General features: G+C 45.5%; 1 protein-coding gene across 1 annotated transcript in view; it reads right to left on the reverse strand.

Annotated features, from left to right (window-relative positions):
• LOC144819578 (uncharacterized protein C9orf40 homolog) overlaps nt 1-23067 on the reverse strand; it is a 38874-nt gene extending 15807 nt beyond the window's left edge. Inside the window, exon 1 of the mRNA XM_078677410.1 lies at nt 22699-23067. Coding sequence (XP_078533536.1) covers nt 22699-23052 — 354 coding nt within the window. The 5' untranslated portion in view covers nt 23053-23067. The remainder of the gene's footprint in view (nt 1-22698) is intronic.
• Nucleotides 23068-23553: the final 486 nt, after the last annotated feature.

A 23553-nucleotide genomic window follows, 5' to 3' on the forward strand; every position in this document is an offset into this window, starting at 1 on the left:
ATTCACTGCACTAAGTATCACTTTTAGGTACCCCATAAGCAGGAGGCTAAGTGGATCAAAACTGGGGTCAAACCTAAGCAGGGATATGTTCCTGCACAAAGGAGGCTGAAGGGAATTACCTGGGTTTTCTACTGGCAAACCAGTCACAGTAAGGGAGATCTGGCTTGCACCAACAGATTCCCTAATCTGTAGAGAATTAGACCATATATAATTTACTGCTTCCATATCGCCCAGGGTTACATCAGCCATGAAATGACCTGTGCACGATAAACAGTCATTCTGCCACATTTTTTGGATTGGTGTTAAATATTACATAACTAGTTGAGCAAACTACATTCCCTAAGAAACCCAGACATTTAGTGCCCTCAGACTATAGAAATTCAAAGCAACACCTTCTTGCTTAGCATTTCAGAACAGAAGTTTCGCCATTTGAGAAGTGCAACAAAATATTGCAAAAAAAAGTAAAAATTTAAATATACACTTTTTTAATTACATCTTCAGGCTGCAATGATATATTGAAGCAGGTTTGCACCCAAACATAAAATCTAAATGTGCTGAAGAAAAACAGCATTTATGGTTACGCATACGGACCAAAGTGATACAAGTGTTTAAACAACCTAGAAAATTTTGTGGTGAAAAGTTCTGCGTAAGTGCATTAATACTCTGGTAAGTGAAAGTGTCAATATCACTGTATGCATTTAGGAGTTGCTACCAAAGACCTTCTTTTTGACCACTTACCCTTTTATGTGACTGTGCATACATATAGCCACGAAGTGCTGTGGGTTGGGGACAAAGAGTGACGAACAACTGAGCGAGCCAATGTCTGAAGAACATTTGACAAATAAGGTAAAATGAACAAAGAAGTCTGACCCGAACCCATGTTTAGGGCGAGCTCTGCGCTGCTCTATGGTAGGCTTCATGTAATCACTCTAAACTTTTCAGTGTGGCACAGACTCCCACCACGCATTTGGTTGGCTGTTGCCTGTGTCATTTTGTTTTTGTAGCAAGCCAATGGCTAAACGCGGGCGCATGTCCCACCTTTTTGACAAATGTTCACTCCCACAGCATTTGACTTGCGGGAGCGAGCAGTGGCGTGCAGCTGCATTCCTCGTGTGACCGGTTACACACAAGGGGCCGTGCTTTCGCTTGTTTTTCCTTATAGCGCGCGCGCACCACTCGCGGTCCAGCAGATGACCTCCGGTGTGAATAATCTTCATGTTTTTAGGGCTCGCCTGCTGATGCACTTGCGCATAGCTGGCGAAGCTCTATAGTGGCTTATCCAGAGTTTAACCACTGGCGATTCCATGCAGTGCATGTGCGCTTTTTAGGTCATTGCGCAAGCGCAAGCCCTAAAAAGCGCGTGCACAATGCCACCAGCACCCTGCACATCTGCCAAGCCATCTGCCGCCAGCAGCTTCACTTGGGATCCGCTCCGCCCCCTGCTGCACACATCACAGCCATCAGCCTCCCTCCCACGGGCAGCTTGGCCTCAGGCATTCACCCCAGCGCGACTTCTCCTCCCCCCCCAATTACATCCCTGCTGTTTACTTCTTTCACGGCCGCGAGGCCGGGCTTCAAAGGGATCCGCCCCCAGCTTTAATTACATTAGCTTAGTTTTGGTGATTTTGGTTAATAAAATCTCGTTCTTTCACGGATTCCACACACATCCTTCAAGATTACAGCGAACGTTTCCCAGAGCACTAAACAGAACGAATCGAGACGGACACTTTTTCACAACTTTGAGGAATGTGCTAATGTTGCTGGCATAGCTGACATAATCACACTTATAGTGCCATTGCGCCCTTCCTTCGTGTAGTCTTCTATTTCCCTTCAGCTCCGGATTAATTATGCAGACCATGTCAGTGATTACACCAGAATCTATTCTGCTTTTCATCTACTAAATATATCGGTATATAGAATGATGTTAAATCTACATATTGAAAAAATGCATAAATATTTCTCTGTGCTAAAGCATCCCATTACGTTGTAATTGTTCTCTTTCTGCAAAATTCTCACTCTATCTTTCTGGTCTATCTCTGTCTCTGCTCTCCTCCCCCTGTTCGCCTCCCTGTCGTCTGTCCTCTGTCTCTGCATCTCCCGCTCTCTCTCTGCTGCCCTTGCAATCCTCCATCCCTCTCGCTGCCCCTGCTGCTGTTTCCCTTTCTCTGCATCTCGCCTGCTCTCTGGCTGTCTCCAGTGACGTGACCCGGTCTCTCTCTCTGCCACACTTAGGCTGCTCTCTGACTGTCTTCAGTGACCTCTCTCTGTCGCTGCTCGCCCCTCTCTCAGCCGCCCTCTGTCTGTCTAGGCTGCTCTCTGACTGTCTCCAGTGGCCTCCGTCTGTCTCTGGTCACCCCTCGTCACCATCACACACCCTCACATCCACTCACCCTCACCCAACCTCACACCCTCACACCCCCTCACCCTCGCACCCTCACACCCCCTCACCCCCTCACCCTCGCACCCTCACACCCCCTCACCCTCGCACCCTCACCCTCACTCACCCTCACACCCCCTCACTCACCCTCACACCCCCTCACACCCCCTCACAACCCTCACTCACCCTCACACCCCCTCACCCCTCACTCACCCTCACCCTGACACACCCCCTCACTCACCCTCACACCCCCTCACTCACCCTCACACCCCCTCACTCACCCTCACACCCACCCTCACACACCTTCACACCCCCTCACACACCCACTCACCCTCACAGACCCTTACCCTCCCCCTCACACCCCCTCACCCTCACCCCCACACCCCCTCACCCTCACCCCCACACCCCCTCACTCACCCCCACACCCCCTCACTCACCCCCACACCCCCTCACCCTCCCATCCTCACACCCCCTCACCCTCACACCCCCTCACGCACACTCACGACCCTCTCACCCTCACCCTCACACACCCTAACCCTCACACACCCTCACTCACCCTCACACACCCTCACCAGCATAGCATAACAAAACATAACATAGCATAACAAAACATAACATAGCATAACAAAACATAACATAGCATAACAAAACATAACATAGCATAACAAAACACAACACATAGCATAACAAAACATAGCATAACAAAACATAGCATAACAAAACATAGCATAACAAAACATAGCATAACAAAACATAGCATAACAAAACATAGCATAACAAAACATAGCAAAACAAAACATAGCAAAACAACACATAGCAAAACAACACATAGCAAAACAACACATAGCAAAACAACACATAGCCGAACAAAACATAACACAACAAAACATAGCATAGCTTAACAAAACACAACATAGCATAACAAAACACAACATAGCATAACAAAACACAACATAGCATAACAAAACACAACATAGCATAACAAAACACAACATAGCATAGCATAACAAAACATAGCATAACAAAACATAGCATAACAAAACATAGCATAACAAAACATAGCATAACAAAACATAGCATAACAAAACATAGCATAACAAAACATAGCATAACAAAACATAGCATAACAAAACATAACACAACAAAACATAGCATAACAAAACATAACACAACAAAACATAGCATAGCTTAACAAAACACAACATAGCATAACAAAACACAACATAGCATAGCATAACAAAACATAGCATAACAAAACATAGCATAACAAAACATAGCATAACAAAACATAGCATAACAAAACATAGCATAACAAAACATAGCATAACAAAACATAGCATAACAAAACATAGCATAACAAAACATAGCATAACAAAACATAGCATAACAAAACATAGCATAACAAAACATAGCATAACAAAACATAGCATAACAAAACATAGCATAACAAAACATAACACAACAAAACATAGCATAGCTTAACAAAACACAACATAGCATAACAAAACACAACATAACATAGCATAACAAAACACAACATAACATAGCATAACAAAACACAACATAACATAGCATAACAAAACACAACATAGCATAGCATAACAAAACATAGCATAACAAAACATAGCATAACAAAACATAGCATAACAAAACATAGCATAACAAAACATAGCATAACAAAACATAGCATAACAAAACATAGCATAACAAAACATAGCATAACAAAACATAGCATAACAAAACATAGCATAACAAAACATAGCATAACAAAACATAGCATAACAAAACATAGCATAACAAAACATAGCATAACAAAACATAGCATAACAAAACATAGCATAACAAAACATAGCATAACAAAACATAGCATAACAAAACATAGCATAACAAAACATAGCATAACAAAACATAGCATAACAAAGCATAGCAAAGCAAAGCATAGCATAACAAAGCATAGCATAACAAAGCATAGCATAACAAAACATAGCATAACAAAACATAGCATAACAAAACATAGCATAACAAAGCATAGCATAACAAAGCATAGCATAACAAAGCAAAGCATAGCATAACAAAGCATAGCATAACAAAGCATAGCATAACAAAGCATAGCATAATAAAACACAACAAAACATTGCATAGCATAACAAAACGTAGAATAGCATAACAAAGCATAGCATAGCAAAACGCAATACCACTCAGTGCCACATATTTATATGCTACATAATTACACTGCACTCAATGCAACATGCTCTCCAAATACCACTCAGTGCCACATAATTACACACCACATAATTACACTCTACTGAATGCAACACACTCCACACAATACCACTGTGCCACATAATTACACTGCACTGAATGCAACATACACTCCAAATACCACTCAGTGCCACATAATTACACTCTACTGAATGCAAGACCCACTCCACACAATACCACTCAGTGCCACATAATTATGTTACATAAATTACACTGCACTCAATGCAACATACACTCCACACAATACCACTCAGTGCCAAATAATTACACACCACACAATTACACTCTACAGAATACCTCAAACACTCCACACAATACCACTCAGTGCCACATAGTTATATGCCACATAATTACACTGCACTCAATGCAACATACACTCCAAATACCACTCAGTGCCACATAATTACAAGCCACACAATTACACTCTACTGAATACAACATACACTCCTCTTAATACCACTCAGTGTCACATAATTACACGCAACATAATTACACTCTACTCAATGCAACATACACTCCAAATACCACTCAGTGCCACATAAATACACCCCACATAATTACACAGCACTCAATGCAACATACACTCCAAATCCCACTCAGTGCCACATAATTACAATCCACATAATTACACTGCACTCAATGCAACATACACTCCAAATCCCACTCAGTGCCACATAATTACACACCACATAATTACACTAAACTCAATGCAACATACTCCAAATCCCACTCAGTGCCACATAATTATACGCCACATCATTACACAGCACTCAATGCAACATACACTCCAAATACCACTCAGTGCTACAACACATATTGTGTTACAATAGGTGTCACATTTGCGAAAGATAAAACTATTGGCATTGTAAATAACAAAGCTATTAATTTCGCTATTTTCAAAACAAGCACATAAATAAACAAGCATTTGCAATGCAATAGGTCTCGCATTAGGAAAGTTTGAGCTATTGGTATTGTAAATGACACATTTTCTATTTATGTGTTAGTTTTGAAAAATAGCAAACTTAATAGCTTTGTTGTTTACAATGCCAATAGTTTTAACTTTTGCAAATGTGACACCTATAGCATTTGTAATGCAATATGTGTTGTATTTATGTGACTTTAATGTATTGAAATTTAGTGAGGCAGCGCAGTGTGTGTGTGAGGCAGCGCAGGGTGTGTGTGTGAGGCAGCGCAGTGTGTGTGTGTGAGGCAGCGCAGTGTGTGTGTGTGAGGCAGCGCAGTGTGTGTGTGTGAGGCAGCGCAGTGTGTGTGTGTGAGGCAGCGCAGTGTGTGTGTGTGAGGCAGCGCAGTGTGTGTGTGTGTGAGGCAGCGCAGTGTGTGTGTGTGTGAGGCAGCGCAGTGTGTGTGTGTGAGGCAGCGCAGTGTGTGTGTGGCAGCGCAGTGTGTGTGTGGCAGCGCAGTGTGTGTGTGGCAGCGCAGTGTGTGTGTGGCAGCGCAGTGTGTGTGTGGCAGCGCAGTGTGTGTGTGAGGCAGCGCAGTGTGTGTGTGAGGCAGCGCAGTGTGTGTGTGAGGCAGCGCAGTGTGTGTGTGAGGCAGCGCAGTGTGTGTGAGGCACCGCAGTGTGTGTGAGAGGCAGCGCAGTGCGTGTGAGGCAGTGTAGCGTGTAACAGGGCAGTGTGTGTGATGCAGCACAGTGTGTGTGAGAGGCAGTGCAGTGTGTGTCTCACAGTGCAGTTTGCGTGTAACAGTGTAGTGTGTGTGATAGGACAGTGTGAGTGACACACAGCAGTGTGTGCCTACGTAGTGTGTGTGTGAGGCGGCGCAGTGTGTGTGTGAGGCGGCGCAGTGTGTGTGTGAGGCAGCGCAGTGTGTGTGAGGCACCACAGTGTGTGTGAGGGAGGGCAGTGTGTATGTGAGGCAGCGCAGTGTGTATGTGAGGCAGCGCAGTGTGTGTGATGCAGCGCAGTGTGTGTGAGGCAGCCCAGTGTGTGTGAGGCAGCCCAGTGTGTGTGAGGCAGCCCAGTGTGTGTGAGGCAGCGCAGTGTCCAATGTGTGGAAGGGCTTGGTTACTTCAGCATGAATGACGCACCTGCACTTCATAGCAGATAGATTTAGACCGGCACTGCAGGATTATAAACCCCTTGGAAGCCCTTGAATAGTCTGTACATCCAGTTCTAGGGTCACAAGACGCATTCTTTTGTTTTATCCATTTCCAATACACATGGCTGTGTTTAAATGTGACGTGGTACTGCTTGGCCTAAAACATGTGCTTCAAACGTCTGGTCGCAGAGCGGTGCAGCCGCCTGCAGGCTGGAAGCACACGGCTTGATATGGAATGATTTACATTTAAAACACAAGTCCCAGGCTGAGAAGGGCGAGGGAAACGCTCACACACAGCATGCTGCCAGCCGGCGTTGGTCTCAACCCCTGCTGTCTTTTGGCTTTGAAGCGCTGTGAGGAGGAGATAGAGGAAGAGCTTGGCCATAGGGTAAAGTGCAAATGGAGAAATAGGCAAAGCCATTAGTATTTGCAGACAGATTCCCTTCGTTTCTTCCCACATTTTAAGCACTTCTCCCCCAGATAAATTGGGCCTGCTTTTTACGGGCGAAAAGTGTCCAGTGAAAATCCCAAAAGGTGCAGCTATGCTCACAAAATTGAAAACTTATTTCAACTCCACTTACTGTTACCAACCAAATCAGGATTTCATCCCAACTTGAGAAGAGCAACGTGGAATGAGTAACCTTGAATGAAGACTTCAGATGCTCGACCATTGCCCACCTTTTACAGAGAACTACAAGCTAATTGAGAGAATATCAGCTGAAAATCGTTCAGCAGGCTACACTAAAAGGCGCTTTATGTTAATCCCTCTCCTTTTCGTCCAATTAAGTACTTTTGGATCTTCAGTACTCCAGTACTACTTAATTCAGCTCTGATATAAAATAATTTCATAACTACATATTTGAATAAGTAGAAACTAATATTGTTAAAAAAATATGCTATATATAAAAAATCTTTGATTGAAAACATAACCCTGTTAATTGTTATACCCTTGCCATCTATATACTGCATGCACTTTAAAAAAAAAGGCAACGTGTAGGGCCATGATACAGTACAAAATGTTTTAGGCCCTGCAAACACAATGGTAACATTCTACACCAGCGGTTCTCAACCTGTTGTCAATGGGCGTTCGGGGGCTCACGACTCCTGCTCACGGATCCCAGTATTGATTAAGTGGGGATCAATAGAAGTTAAAATGTTAAATGACTGTTCTACACTCTATACCCTGTTGCAGACACAACTTGAGGGACTTATATTTTCATATACCCATTATGGCTGGACTGATCCCTCACCCGATTACCAGTTCATGAAACGAATCTACATTTTATGACGCCACGTAAATGATGTACATGCATTATTGAAACAGCAATCGCCTTCTATATTAGTACAATTAGTTTTAGAAAAAAAACAGAAAGATACAAAAAGACAAAAAACGAAAAAAAATACAAAGGTTTACCTTTGTACGGATATTATATTATTTTCACGTTACCTTGTTTTTAAATGCACACCTATATGGAACTATAGCCCTTCTATGTCAATGTTCCATCCTTAATAGTATTGCAATGTCTTGCATTAAATGCATTATCCCTGCTCGACATTGTCCTGACTGTGTGAATTTAGGAAACTTAAGCGAACTGCTATTCAAACATAGCTGTACATAGAAAAACAAGGGTGTGCGGAGTAATAAATCAAACCAATGAAAAATGGACTGACAAAAGAAACACTTGTTTGTGGCTTGGAACATTCAGTGGAATCAAACGCACACATCTGCTTTAAAGATGACGGACGGTGCCTCGTTTCGGCCAGCTCTTTACCCGGGCACTTTGGAACTGAAAGGACATTGTTTTTAATGATAAAGTCACACAATCCGGCAAACCGACCTGTCAGGCAGCGACATTCCGGATCTTCAAAGCGGCATTGTTTAGGAAGATCAACGGCATACACTTCAGGACAGTAATAATTCAACGTCCTTAACCACAGATGCCTCGTGACCGCCATTGCAGACGGACCCGGAAGCTCTTGGCCGGCCGGCCAATACGCTCGCGGCCGACCGGAAGTCCCGCCTCCCCAGGTCCGCGAGCTGCCGGCGCATGGAGCGCCCTGCCGTCCGGTGTAGCCCGGGTCCCCAGGAGGGGGCCGGGGAGAAGGAGGAGTGTGGCGGGGCTCCTCTGACCTGAGGGAGCCCCGATTTAGATGGAGACGCGCCGTGAGGAGCCCCGCCGGAAGAGCGCAGTTGCTGAGTGGGGCCCAGGGCTGATGTAAAGTGAGTGCGTGCCTGTTTGTATGCGTGGGGGGGGGGGGGGGGGGGAGTGTGTGCGTGTGTGCGCGAGGGAACGTGTGTGCACATGCGTGACTGTGTGTGATTGAGAGAGAATGCGAGGTAGGGGATAGTGTGCCTGTATGTGTGCCTGTATGGGTGCTGTATGCCTGCGTGTGCATGCGCGCGCCTGTGTGTGTGTGTGTGTGTGTGTGTGTGCGTGCGTGCGTGCATGCAGAGAGGTGGGGGCTGCCTGTGTGTGAGCAAGGGCTTTGCGCATGCGCAGCTACCAGACGCTCGCTCTCGAGGTGAAATCCGACACGGAAAACGCTCGTAACACTTTGGTGTCCACTCTCCTAAATACGGATCACATTAGTTGTCGAGCTGACAGCATTCATGCTTCGCATGAATGCTAACGTCAGCTCGACCTAAAAATGTGTCATTTACAATACCAATAGCTCAAACTTTCCTAATGCGAGACCTATTGCATTGCAAATGCTTGTTTTATTTAGGAAGGAGTCTGTGGGCTCCAAATCGGGTGTGCTGCTTTTACTTTCTGGGCGTGTTCTGTGGTGCGCACTTCATCAGTCATCAGACGCACACTTTTAAAATAAGTAAATACGGCTCTGGTGAACAATGACAACAATAAACCTGAGGGTCGCTTATTCCGCGGTCTGTTATTTTATATTTTGGAGTGGATGCCTATGCTACTGAATATGTCTTTGTCTCAGAGAAACAGCAATGATGAACTAAGAGATCACCCAAGTTTACCTCACGTCCCTCCGCACTGTGGTCCTGGAATGCACATTCTCATATTATACATGCTGGGCAGCTTTATCCAAATGCAAAATGACATAGTATTGAGCCTTGATAGCATTGGCATGTTTAACCTCAAGGAAACACTTACCTACTAAAAAATATTACTGAAATGATATGTTCTATAAGCAAAGGTCAGGGCAGCTGCCACCTTTCTTGCACATGAGATGTATCTTTATCACTTCCACAGACAGAAAATGCTATTGTTACAGAGATGGATAACAGACAGCCCCAAGAGCTGCAGACCAGTAAATTAATTAAGGGGATTTGATAGTGTTGACATAATAACTATTCATTGGCCTTATGTAGAGTTTCTTATTAGGAAGGCACTGGCAGATCTTCGGACTCACTAGCGAGGCCTGCATACAGAATTACATTTCAGTCGCTCAGCTGTGGAAATCGAAACACCGCCAATTTTCTATATTTTTCTTTTCCGTACTTCCCTAGACAATCCCTTCCTTTGTATCCCCTCCCACCGTCACTTCTTCTCTACGTGTTTCTTTCCTCTTCTCCTGTTTCTCACGCTCTCCGTTTGCCTCTCGACTTACTCTATTCCATCTGCCTACCTTTCTCTTTTTCGCTCACTTGCTCTCTCCCGCCTCTGCGTTTCATTCAGTTTCTCTCATTCTAGCCCCTTCTCGCCTCTCAGTCTCCCTGTCATTGTCTCTCAGTCTCCCTGTCATTGTCTCTCCTCCTCCTCCATTGTATCCCTATTTCGCCATTTATCTCACACGCCCTTCAGCGAGTTGGGTCTTGCTCTCTTCTCCTTGGACCGAACGTGTTTGACTGTCATTTGACACAAGTTTGAATTGAGAGCAAGAAAGGCAGAAGCAGACACGTGCGCACCCACATAGTTTGCTGGTATCTATGGCAGAAGATCAGGACAAGTGTGCCTGTCCTCTGGGAGGCCCGAATACTCGAGGTGCAGCGCACTGTAATTAGCCATATTCACAATCCAGAACGAGGCTCTTGGCACTTAAGTGTATTCTTCCTGCAGAGAACTCAAAGGGTCTCAGACTGCTTGCAGCACCTGGACCACATAAGCTGCATTTTTTATTCGATTTGTTGCATGCTATAAATAGAGCTCCTGGCATTATGGTATTTTTTTTAACATTTCCGTATATATTTAAACATATTTATTTTTTGGCCATCTTACTGGTATTTACCTATATTTCTTTGGTGTTTCGTGAATAAATGAAGTTGTAAAATTGTATATTTTGACATGTAACTGATAATCATGCACTCTTACTTTGATGCCTTTCGTGTTTTAGCATATTAAGCAGCCAATTACAATATAATAATGCACCCACAGGTAAATTTTACCATTACGTTGACATATGCCATTTGATAAGGAAACCTCATCCTGTTTTTAGGTCTCGCCTGTCGATGCGCATGCGCATCGAGCAAGCGAGACTATAGGGGCTCATCCAGACTTTATCTAACTTGCAAGGAATCGTGGCGATTCCTTGCAGTGCCCGTGACTTTTAAGCTCAATGCGCATGTGCATTGAGCTTAAAAGCGCGTGCACATGCCCCCAGCCGCCTGCCTTGCCTACTCTCTCTCACAGCCTCCCCCAGCTCCGCCCCCTCACTACTTGATTGCACGGCCGCTAGGCCGTGCCTCCCCTACTCTCCTCCCCCCTCCTCCTCTCCTCCCCTGCCTGCCTGCCGCTAGGCCGTGCCTCCCCTACTCTCCTCCCCCCTCCTCCTCCTACTGCCGTGTCGCACCTCTCCCCTCTCCGCCCCCTCCCCTGCCAGCCGTGTTACGGTGAAAGGCTTGTATTCTCTCCCTGCTCGTCATTTCTAGCATGTTTCCGTCCCCACCGCCATATGTTCACCTCCTCTCCCCCCTCTCCATCCGCCCTTCTCATCTCTTTCTGGCCTCACCTCGCACCTTATTTTCTTCAGGACAGTCTGGATGCTTCACAGCTCCTCTGGCCTCCCTGCCCCCTCCCCCCATTTGCTCCCGAGCCGCATTTCTCCGCCCCCCCCTAATCACAGCAATGCCAAGAGCTTGTTGTTTACAGGAATCCTCTCTACAAACCAGCACATTTATTGCAGCCAAAGCAAGTATCTTTACTTTCCAGGAGGTTCGTAATGTTCATGTTTGTAATCGTACTCCTTGCTCTACTGAAAATACTTGACGGCAGAGAGCAAAACAAACTGGACTCCAGGAATTTTACAATTCCTAAAGCGGACTTCATTTACTTATTTATTTAATGCGCTTTTATATAGCGCAAACATTACCCGAAGGTGTCCTTCCCCTCCCTTGTTCCTCCCCTCCTTCCCGCGTGCACCATGCAGTCCTTCCGCGGCTCACTTCTTTCCCCACATTTCTACCTGGGCTGCTTCTAATCCTGTGACCACCCTCTCCACTTTGCTGTCTCTTACTCCACGTGGCCTGTCTCTTTTCACTTGTTCTCTGACTGCCTTTGTCCCAGTGCCTCCTGATGCACACCACCACACACGTCACTCTCTTGACCTCTCTGCGCAGTCTCTCGTGCTCCTTCACTCCTTCCGCTATGCCACTTCCCCTCACCATTCCATTGCACCTACTCCTCTACCCCCCCCCCCCCCGCCCCCAATCTCTGGCTACGCCTCACTTCTTCCACATCATTATTTCCCCAGCCCTCCCTTTGCTCCCTCTCACCATCTGTAAGCATCTTCAGGTGCATTCTTTGCATGCCCTGTCCTCACTCTCCTCGTGTACCCTCTAGAGCAGCACTCTCTTTTATAATGTTCTCTCATCCATTTTCTTCACATCACTTCTCTTTGCCTCCCATTTCTTACAATATTCCACCCTAGAGTCCTCACCCGTCACTCTTTCTTTCCTACCCTTCTTACGCATCCACATTTCATTCTTGTCTCTCTTCCCTCTGCTTCTCCTTTCTCTTCTCCCCTCCACTATTCCCTCAGAATCTTTTTCCCTCCTCCTTCCTATGCTCGCTCCCTCACCCTTCTCCCGCCCTCCATGCCCTTCACTTCTCCAGCCTCCTTCCCATCCTCTCATCCTTATCTCATTGTTTTCGTCCCCTCCGCCATCGTCTCTTCTGTATCTCGTTATCTTCTCCACTCTTGCCTCATTTTCTTTATTTTCTCTCCCTATGCTTATCCGTCCTCATCTCCTTCTGTTCTCCCCACCCCTCTTTCTCATCTTACGATGTTCTTTCCTCGCCTTGCAGCGTCCTACTTCCCCTCTTCCTGCGTAAACCCCTTCTCTTCCCCACATCTGTTTTATTCTCTCCCTGCTCGTCATTTCTAGCATGTTTCCGTTCCCACCGCCATATGTTCACCTCCTCTCTCCCCTCTCCATCCGCCCTTCTCATCTCTTTCTGGCCTCACCTCGACCTCGCACCTTATTTTCTTCAGGACAGTCTGGATGCTTCACAGCTCCTCTGGCCTCCCTGCCCCCTCCCCCCTGATCTCTTTCTTGCTCCTCTCCTCTCCAGCCTCCTTTTCCTCTATAGTCTCTTTCCACTCCCATCTCTTTTGAGTCTGTCTCTTCCACCTACATCCTCGCCCTTATCTCATCCACCCTCCTTTCACCACCTTCCATCCTTTTCTCCTGGTCCTTCTATCCAACTCTTTATCCTCTCACCCCCATCTCTTTCCTGCCCACTCCCCATGCTTCTCCATTTCTTCTATTTTTTGTGCCTTCTTCTCCTCTGATTGTACTCGTTTTTCGTGCCTTCTGCTCCTCTGAAGGCACTCATTTTCTTGCCTTCTGCTCCCCTGATTGCACTCGTTTTTTTCTTGCCTTCGGCTCCCCCACTCCATCCATCCATCCATCCATCCCCCCCACTCCATCCATCCATCCCCCCCATTTCATCCACCCCCCCACTCCATCCATCCCACTCCACCCATCCATCCCACTCCATCCATCCACCCCCCACTCCATCCATCATCCATCCATCCATCCCCCCACTCCATCCATCCATCCCCCCACTCTATCCATCCATCCCCCCACTCTATCCATCCATCCATCCATCCATCCCCCCACTCCATCCATCCATCCCCCCACTCCACTCTATCCATCCATCCCCCCACTCTATCCATCCATCCATCCATCCATCCCCCCACTCCATCCATCCATCCCCCCACTCCATCTATCCATCCCACTCCATCCATCCATCCCCCACTCCATCCATCCATCCACCCCCCCCACTCCATCCATCCATCCACCCCCCCACTCCATCCATCCATCCATCCCCCCACTCCAACCATCCATCATCCATCCCACTCCATCCATCCATCCATCCATCCATCCCACTCCATCCATCCATCCCACTCCACCCATCCATCCATCCCACTCTATCCATCCATCTATCCACCCCACTCCATCCATCCATCCATCCCCCCAATCCATCCATCCATCCCCCCACTCCATCCATCCATCCCCCCACTCCATCCATCCATCTCACTCCATCCATCCATCCCCCCACTCCATCCATCCATCCATCCATCCCACCCCATCCATCCATCCACCCCACTCCATCCATCCATCCATCCCACTCCATCCATCCATCCCCCCCACTCCATCCATCCATCTCACTCCATCCATCCATCCCCCCACTCCATCCATCCATCCATCCCCCCACTCCATCCATCCATACCCCCACTCCATCCATCCATCCCCCCACTCCATCCATCCATCCCCCGACTCCATCCATCCCTCCCCGCCCCACACTCCATCCCTCCCCCGCCCCACACTCCATCCCTCCCCCGCCCCACACCCCATCCCTCCTCCGCCCCACACTCCATCCCTCCCCCGCCCCACACTCCATCCCTCCCCCGCCCCACACTCCATCCCTCCCCTGCCCCACACTCCTTCCCTCCCCCGCCCCACACTGCATCCCTCGCCCACACTCCATCCCTCACCCACTATGCGCTACCATAGCATCACTGAACGCCACAGCATCACTCGTCGCCGCCACAACATCATTCAGAGCCACCACAGCATCAATCTGTGCAACCATTCAACAACAACTGATTCAAATATGTTCTCTCAATGTTTCAAACTTTATTACAAATGTCACAAAAAAATGTTAATATTTCACTTCTGTTCTTGTATTTTCATCACAATAAAATACACTAAACATAATCTTCCAAAAAGTTATTTGCAAAAGTTTAAGCTATTGCAATTAGAAATGACAATAACTTTTATTTAAGTATTAAATATTGGAAAAAATACAACCCATTGTTATTTTTAATATTAATACATCTAAGTCATGTAAATACAACACATATTGCATTACAAATGCTATAGGTGCCACGTTTGCAAAAGTTAACACTATTGGCATTGTAAATGACAAAGTTATTAATTTCGTTATTTTCAAAACAAAAACATAAATAAAAAATTTGTCATTTACAATACTAATACCCCTAACTTTACTAATGCGAGCCCTATTGCATTGCAAACGTATTATTTATAACATTTTTAAAAGATTGTGATTTGTCAGATCAATACATGTAAGACAGGGGAAAACTAAACATGTACCTTTACTAATGCCATAGATGTAACATTTGCTAAATGTATAGCTATTGGCATTTCAAATAACAAAATTAATACTTTTATAATTTGTAAAACATAAACAAAAATTAAAAAATATTTACATTTACCACACCAAAATCTTAAACTTTTCTATTGCGAGACCTATTGCATTTTCAATGCTTGTTTAACTTTCCATGCCATCTATCTGCTCAGCTGTTGGCCTGGAAATCATGAAAGACAGCATGAAGAGACACTTCTAAGGATCCCAATTTTCTGTATTTTCCACTTTTAAAAATAAACGCAGAAAGAAAAACGCCAATAGCTCTAGATAAACACTTATACGGGCCCAAAGGTGAGTCCTATTGGCTGTGCAAATGCTGGTTTATACATGGTGTGTTTTGCTGAAATGATGTCGCCAATCACCTAAATCGGTCTTGCTAAAGACCGATCAGAGTAGAGGTGCTGCAGTCAAAACAGGTTTGATAAACTAATAGATTTTGGTTTTCAAGCAAGAATTGAGAACATAGTGGCCTTTGGCATATGCAAGCATCTCATGTTTCATGGATTTTCAGACTCGCTCTGTAAATTCACGTGCGATTTTATCTAGAAAATCCTGCTGCGAAGACTGCATCTTCTTCAATCTCTTGGCTTGGAAATCTCCAGCGGCTCCAGTATTGGGACACTGGTTTGGGCACCCGAAAATGTGGGCTATGGAGTTAGCCACCTTGAATACAATATCTATGCAAGGAAAATGATTTGGGCTGGCACTGCTATTTCGTGGTAATCAATTGTAATCCAAATGATGGTCCGTGGCGTGCTACGGAGGAATCGCTGTCGTGTCCAAGCAGCGTATATAGTACAAAGTCTATTACGAAGCTACCCCGTGGTGAGGTAGAGCACCTCCGGGCACCGCACAAATGACTGCAATAGTCTACTTCATTTCACTCATTTAATGGCTGTTAATCCGAAAATTCAAACGTGACACCATAGACTACAAGCTTGGGGAGGTGTACACGTGGGCTGAGGTATATTCCCGTAGACGCCCAAACCGCACTTACAACCCCTACTCTGAAAATGAAACCTCCTCTGAAGGAGACACGAGAACACAAGCCAAACAAAGAACCAATCGCACAGAACAGCAACAAACAGCAGGTCCATCAAATACTGCGGTTCATTTTTTAGAGCAAGGCAAGGGACAACAACACGACACAGGCAGGGCAAAATCCGCAGAGGTGGAAAAAGCCACAGAAGTGGAAAAGACACCAGTAGAACCAGAGAAGAAAAAAGGCCCACGTAGGAAATAAATTACCAGAACAACCTTGTAATAAACATTTCAACATATCAGCTTACAGCAGAGGAAACACACACTCTGCAGAAAGGCCAATCATTTGTACCAACCACACGGACTAACACATTGGAACTAGAAGTTAGTGCCTTTAAATTGATACGCAATTTGCGTCTACGACACTACTTTCAAAACATTGTGTTGACACCCCAACAAACTGAGGATATGCTGAGAGGGCTACGACCACATAGCACGTTCATGGCTCCACTGAGCCATAAGATTATAGATACATTTGAAAACCAAGTCAAACATGACATTTCCTTACTTCCTTTTCAACCAAGGATCAAAAGAAGCAACCTTACCAAAAAAGAAATGAATACCCTACAAAGATTGTCCAACAACACATCCATCATCTGCCAAACAGCTGATAAAGGAGGTGCGTTAGTAATAATGGACGCTAAATATTATCATGAACAAATCAACGAACACACTTCTGATCTCAACACCTATGCTCCCCTTTTGATGGATCCCACCAATGAATACACTGGCATCCTTAACCAAATCATTCAACGAGCGTTTGACAATGGAACCATTGATGACAAAGTCAGAAGATATCTGACACCGAACAACCCCAGACCACCAACCATGTATATGGTACCTAAAATACATAAACATTTAACTAAACCGCCTTTCTGACCCATCGTGTCCACTAAGGGTAGTAACAAAACAACAAAAGGAGAGGCAGGGAGATTAAGGAACACTCTCTTAGGAGAAAGGATCCCCCCACGAATCCCTTCAGTCACGGAGGCATGGGGTTTACCTCAAGTCACAGGGCATTACCCCTGCACAGATTGTAGTGTGTGCCATCTGACGGACGCATCTAAAACACTCAATCTAGAGCAAGGGAAGACCTGGACACAGGTTGCACACACGAACTGCAACTCAACCAATGTTGTGTATCTAATCACTTGTCCTTGCGCCTTGCGTTATGTAGGCATGACCACTCGCAAAATAAAACCGCGCATTTGTGAGCATCGGAGTAACATTAGATGCAAGAAAACAACAACAAAGTTGAGCCGTCATTTCCTGTCAAGCAATCACACGACCAATGACATGAGATGGACTATTATAGAGGTAATCACTGGTACCACCAACATCACAAGCAGACTGTTTGAGAAAGAACAGCGTTGGATATATCGCTTGGGCACCAATTTAGTTGGGCTGAACGATGATATCCCATGGAACACTGTACTAAGGTAAAGAGTGGACCGCACTACTCCTGCATCTCCACTCTATACTGCAGGCTGATCCCAAATGATTGCTCTACTTGAGAACTTATGCGATCCTAGAGGCTTTCCCCTCACCCCTGCATGGCTGCGTGGATATTAGACAGGGTAGGACTTTGATTACTTTGATCAGCCCCCCCCCCCCCTTTTCTTTGTACCGGTTTTTGGACTATGTGTCATCCAACAATCAGACCAAGCAAGTACAGGGTAATCTGCCCCCTAGTTCTCTCACAATGCAGCGCATTCCCCTTTCCCGATCATGGGGCATCCAGGCTGCTGCACGGCATGGTCTACCTGGTGTCTTGATTAAATTAAGCTTTAATCACTTTCATTGTCAGTAACCAGCGGACCGGTTACCATAGAAACGTTTGTCTCCTTGCTCCCAGTGGCCGCCAACCAAGCCTCACTTTCAGTGCGATCGCTCCCACCGGCAATAGACCGGTGCGTTCCAAGCCTCGCTTCGGCCTAACCACGCCCACCCGGAAGTGCACGGGGCAACGAGGAATGCTTCTTAAACACGATAACCGGCCCCGCGCTCCATCGTCGGGGTCCGGTTCAGAGGTTAAGCTAGGTGCTTAGCGGGTGGCGAGCGTTGAGGGCGTGAGTTCCTGACACGATTCCATCCAACGCGACCTACACGATCGAGCTAAGTTAACCTGTTCTAATGTATTCAAACCTCTGCCTTTTTTCCTACAGGGTGTCCAGGTACGCTCCTACCCCCCTCCCGAGACCCATGGTGCAGCTAGCGCCATAACTTAAAGTGAGATAACGGTTTGAGGTCACGAACTGTCCGGTGGGGTCACTGACCTTTGGTCCATTGATCCTTCCTATGGAGTACTTTTAATTCGTGTTTTTTAACCCCCTCTAGCTATTTAGCGTGTTCTAAGCACTTATTTGCCACTTCACTCCCTAGAGTTAGTGGTATCATCCCTATAGGGTTATACGGATGGTGATAACTTTAGTGTTTATTTGCTGACACTATTTTTGCCACAGTTTTGGAGCACCCTGGACAAACGACTTGACCTATACCTACTAGTAATTGTGTGTATGTCTTTTATGTTTGTCTGTGTTTTCTCCTTTACAGGTGCAGAAACACTCCTAAATCAGGAGTTTTTTTTATGAACGGGCTACCAGCTCTTCCCCCCCTTTTTCTTTTGCACTTTACCACACTTTTTACTTTTTCACTTTCACGTCCCCAGGTTAGGGTGGACGATTAGAGAGTCCATACCGCCGGGGTTTACACTAGTCCTGATGAATGCCTAGGTAAATTAACACCACTTGAAAAGGCTGAAACATGTTGACTGACTTAAATCTCTGAATAAAACCAAAGCATTACCTTTGGCTGTAAATTCAGACACATAGAAACCTTTTAACCGTGTCTTAGGGATCTACTAATACAAATTTTTTGTTTTGAGATACTCTTTAGGCACTTTTATCTTTATACCTCACTGCACGCCCACTCACACAACCAGCTCCGCAGTCTTCTGGCGTCGTAGCACACCGAAGAGGCACTCGGCCTCTTTGGTGGGGCCCTATGATGAAGCATGACACTGACTAGGTCGGTGTGCGAGGGCTTTCTTATCTACCCAAATTGGGTGTGTAATTTCTTCCTTACATCGCTCCGTCTCTGTGGCTTCTGAGACACACTCAACCTCTCTTCTTTTGTTTATATACACTAAGGGCAGTATACACGAAACCACAGGCAAATTTTTGGATAAGTATCTTCAACCCTACGTCATAGAAGCAACATCCTACATCCGAGATTCCACTGATTTTTTGGTAAAACTCAAAGACTGTATCAACCAATTGGGAGAACAAACACTGTTGTTTTGCACAGTAGATGTACGTTCACTGTACACTTCGATACCCCATGATTTGGGTATTGAAGCAGTGGAGAAAGTCCTTACAACATCCACACTTGATCATGACTTGCAAGTGTTTCTAATGGAACTGTTAGTATTCACACTTTACCAAATGTATTTTTCGGTCAATGACAATTGGTACCATCAACTATGTGGTACTTCCATGGGCAATTGCGCCGCGCCATCGTATGCTAACACATTCATGAAGATATTTGAAGAAACACATATTTTGAACGACGTTTGGAAAACACATGGCAAGCTGTACCTAAGGTTTATAGATGACATTTTTATACTTTGGGCAGGTAACCAGACCGACCTACTCAACTTCTTAGAAAATTGGAACCAAATAAACGACCGTATACAATTTACATGGAACCTGGATGAAAATAAAATCAATTTTTTGGATATAGAAGCGAGCAAAGAAGGCAACAAGATCCTAACAAACCTTTTTAGGAAACCAACAGATCGCAACTCTATACTGCATTTTGAAAGTTTCCACCGTCCTGGTCTCAAAACACAATCTACCCTACTCCCAACTTCTGAGAGTCAAACGAATAGTATCCTCATCCACAGAAAGTGAAGAACAACAAAAGCAGATCCTACAAAAATTTAACGCAAGAGGATATCCTCAGGAAATACTAGACAAGGCCTACTCCAGAAGTAAAAAGGCAAAGCGAGAAGATTTGTTATGCACCAAAACCAAAACAGAAAACACCAGAATGGTAGTGGTGTCCAAATACACCACCACCAGCAATCAATTTCGGAAAATCATTTTGAAACACTGGCCTCTTCTCAGCACAGAACCAGACTTTAACAATATCTTTGCACAACAACCCATCTTTGCCTATACTAGAGGGAGGAATTTGAAGGAAATTCTTACGAGACCCAAAGACAACAAAGAAACCATAACTTACAAGGGACTATTGCCTTATTTTATCTGCAGTAACTGCAACAATACCATCCCAGGGAACTTTACCAACCATCCTATGAAAGGACACAAAGTGAAATTGAAGGTCAATGCCACGTGCAATTCTACAAACGTTATTTATATGTTGAAGTGCCCATGTGGCCTCTGCTACATCGGCCACACAGATATCAAATTGGACAGAACACGTTTTTCTTCACTCGGTATCTCGTTTGCTACCAGATCACTTAGAAGACACAGATTTAAGAATTCAGTCACCAGCACGTTCTTAGTTGACAAGCACAAATCGGGCTGATGCACGTTTTGATCATATTGACACCCATGGTTTATCACCTCTGGCACATTTTATAAACATCGGCGTACTTATACCTATGGCTCATAGCTATTCTCCTTTTTCTTTTCGAAGAGTATCCCCTGACGAAGGGCCACAATAGAGCCCGAAATGCATTGGGACACATAAGAATTACTATTTACTTGTATTGGATGCAATAACTTGAGAGATACTAATGGTAAAAGTCAGAGCAAAAGCCATGAAACCAATGGATTGCTGAACCAGTGATGAACTTTTGATGTATTAACAGCCATTAAATGAGTGAAATGAAGTAGACTATTGCAGTCATTTGTGCGGTGCCCGGAGGTGCTCTACCTCACCACGGGGTAGCTTCGTAATAGAATTTGTACAATATCTATGCAACATGGGAGGGCACCAGGAATAACTGTTTGGGACACGTACATTGCTAAGTTAGAAAAACAGGCCTCCCTGGTTATGCGCACAGTATCCGACATCACACACACAATGCCTGGTGATCTCAGATGGGATAGGAGGTTTTCCAGAATGCTAGATTTGTTAATGAATTGTGTAGGTGTAGGGCGGCCTTTGTCATCAATTGGAAAAGGTGATGTCAATACCATGGCTGAAGGTGCAAATTACATGCTAAGATTGTTCGTGGTGGTGGGTAGTACTACTGAAGTACCTATAGGATGTAGCAACTACCTGGTGCACAGACAGTGATGCAAATGGGGTATTCTGCTATTATTTGTGGTTTTATGGTTCTTACTTAGCCTACAAGACACAACCCTTATATGCTTTGACTGATTTGTAATATGTAATCTCTTAAGTACTGTGTGATGGAGGCTTGTGGGCCTCTCTTGATACAATAAATGCGTCACTGGTACGTGCGTGCTAAATGCCACCATTCACACGGACTTCACATTTGTCCCAAGGTTTTTCTACCTTCGGAGAGCCAGGGTGTTATCTTGTGAGGCCCTGCCCCACCTGCTAGAACCGGGCCTGATCGTTAACACAAAACATTATCTAGTGACTTAATAAAGCTGCAAAGAAAACGAGGGGCAAAATGAAACGAGTCTTGAATGTGCAAGTGAGGCATGCGAATGGCTCGGTCCTTACTTTCATTTAAACGAACGTAGTAGATTAATGTGACACTGTATTATATTAATACTATACCACTGATTTGTAACACAAAGCCAAGAACTCGTAAAATGTAGTCCTGCTGACTACGTGCAACGTGAAAACTTTGCAATTAACAGGTGATGGATTTGCTCCCTAGCTCGGCTTTTACGTGGAATGTTAGACTTTCAAGTCAAAACAAAGCGGGTCGTCAACGTTTACTAAAACTGTATTTCAAACAACAAAATGATATCAGACGTGTCTAAGAACACCGTCAACCTAAAACGCACGTAACAAAAACAACAACTGGGCTGCAAGCCAGAAAAAAAAACATGTTACACAATTTGACGTTAGACGATTGGGATGGATTACAAGCGAGTTTTAAGATTTGGGGGCTCGCAGCGAAAGTAATGTTTTGGAGGGATGCTTTTCTGAGCAGTGACGGACTCCCAGTCATCAAAAGTAGCATCCAACTGGAAACAAGCCTAAAACATAGTAGGTTTATGTACTTCAGCCACCGATCTTTCTGAGTGGCGACTGCTGCGTCAGAATGTGGTCTACCAACTGCCAGAGTGGACGCGTGCCAGTAGTTAGATTACTTACCAAACACACGTAAAATCATCAGTCAGCTGCGGAAAACAGACTGCTCTGGGTCATCCTACCCCCTACAGTCAATAAAGAGTACCGGGGCTCGACGTCGTCCTTGTTTACCTGCTGATCTTGGCTGCCGTACAGGCTCCTCCTGATAGGCTCGGTGCTCCCGCGCCGCCGGCTTTCCCCCTCTGCGCCGGGGTCAGGCACCGCTTCGTGCATCCCTGCGTCTACGCGGGGTCTCTTCAACCCCCCGTCTGCGCTGCGTGCACGGCAGACAGGCTGCGCAGGAGCGGCAAAGCGGGGTCTTTGAGCCTGCCGAGCCTCCTCCCCGGAGCGCTCTTCCGCTAGGTCCATCTTCCGCTTGGCTTGGGGCCGCGGTACGTAGGGCGCGCGGCGACACTCCTCGCCCAAGAAACGTTTGCTAGGGGGCGCGCGCAACGCCACCGTAGAATCCCCTCGCCTCTTAGCCATGCGCCGCCGCGTCACCCTCCAGAAGACGAGGCGAATACTGCGAGCTCCGCCCCCTTGCGGGAAAGAGAGCGCGCCCCCTCCCGACAAACCATGGTTACTTCCCAAGTGGTGAGTGCAGCCTTGTAGAAGGCGCATCCATTTCTGCCAGAGGTCCAGGGATCTGCAAGCCCGCTCGCACTTATTTATTTATTTATGCATTTTTATATAGCGCGGACTTTACCCGAAGGTGTCAGAGCGCTTCACAAAAGGAACAGAAATGAAACATAATGAGAAACATTACAAAAGCAAACGTTACGTAACATAAGGTAATGGTGACATTTGTGATCAAACAAAATACATGAGGTAGTAAAAATTGTGAGCAACCAAAAATACATGAGGTAGTAAAGGTAAAAGTGACAATTGTGAGCAAACAGAATACATGAGGTAGTAATAATTGTGAGCAGCCAAAAATACATGAGGTAGTAAAAGTGCACAAGAGGAAAAAGTGACAGGTGTGCGGTT

The sequence above is a fragment of the Lissotriton helveticus genome, chromosome 2_1 (assembly GCF_964261635.1).
Source record: "Lissotriton helveticus chromosome 2_1, aLisHel1.1, whole genome shotgun sequence".
NCBI lineage: Eukaryota > Metazoa > Chordata > Amphibia > Caudata > Salamandridae > Lissotriton > Lissotriton helveticus.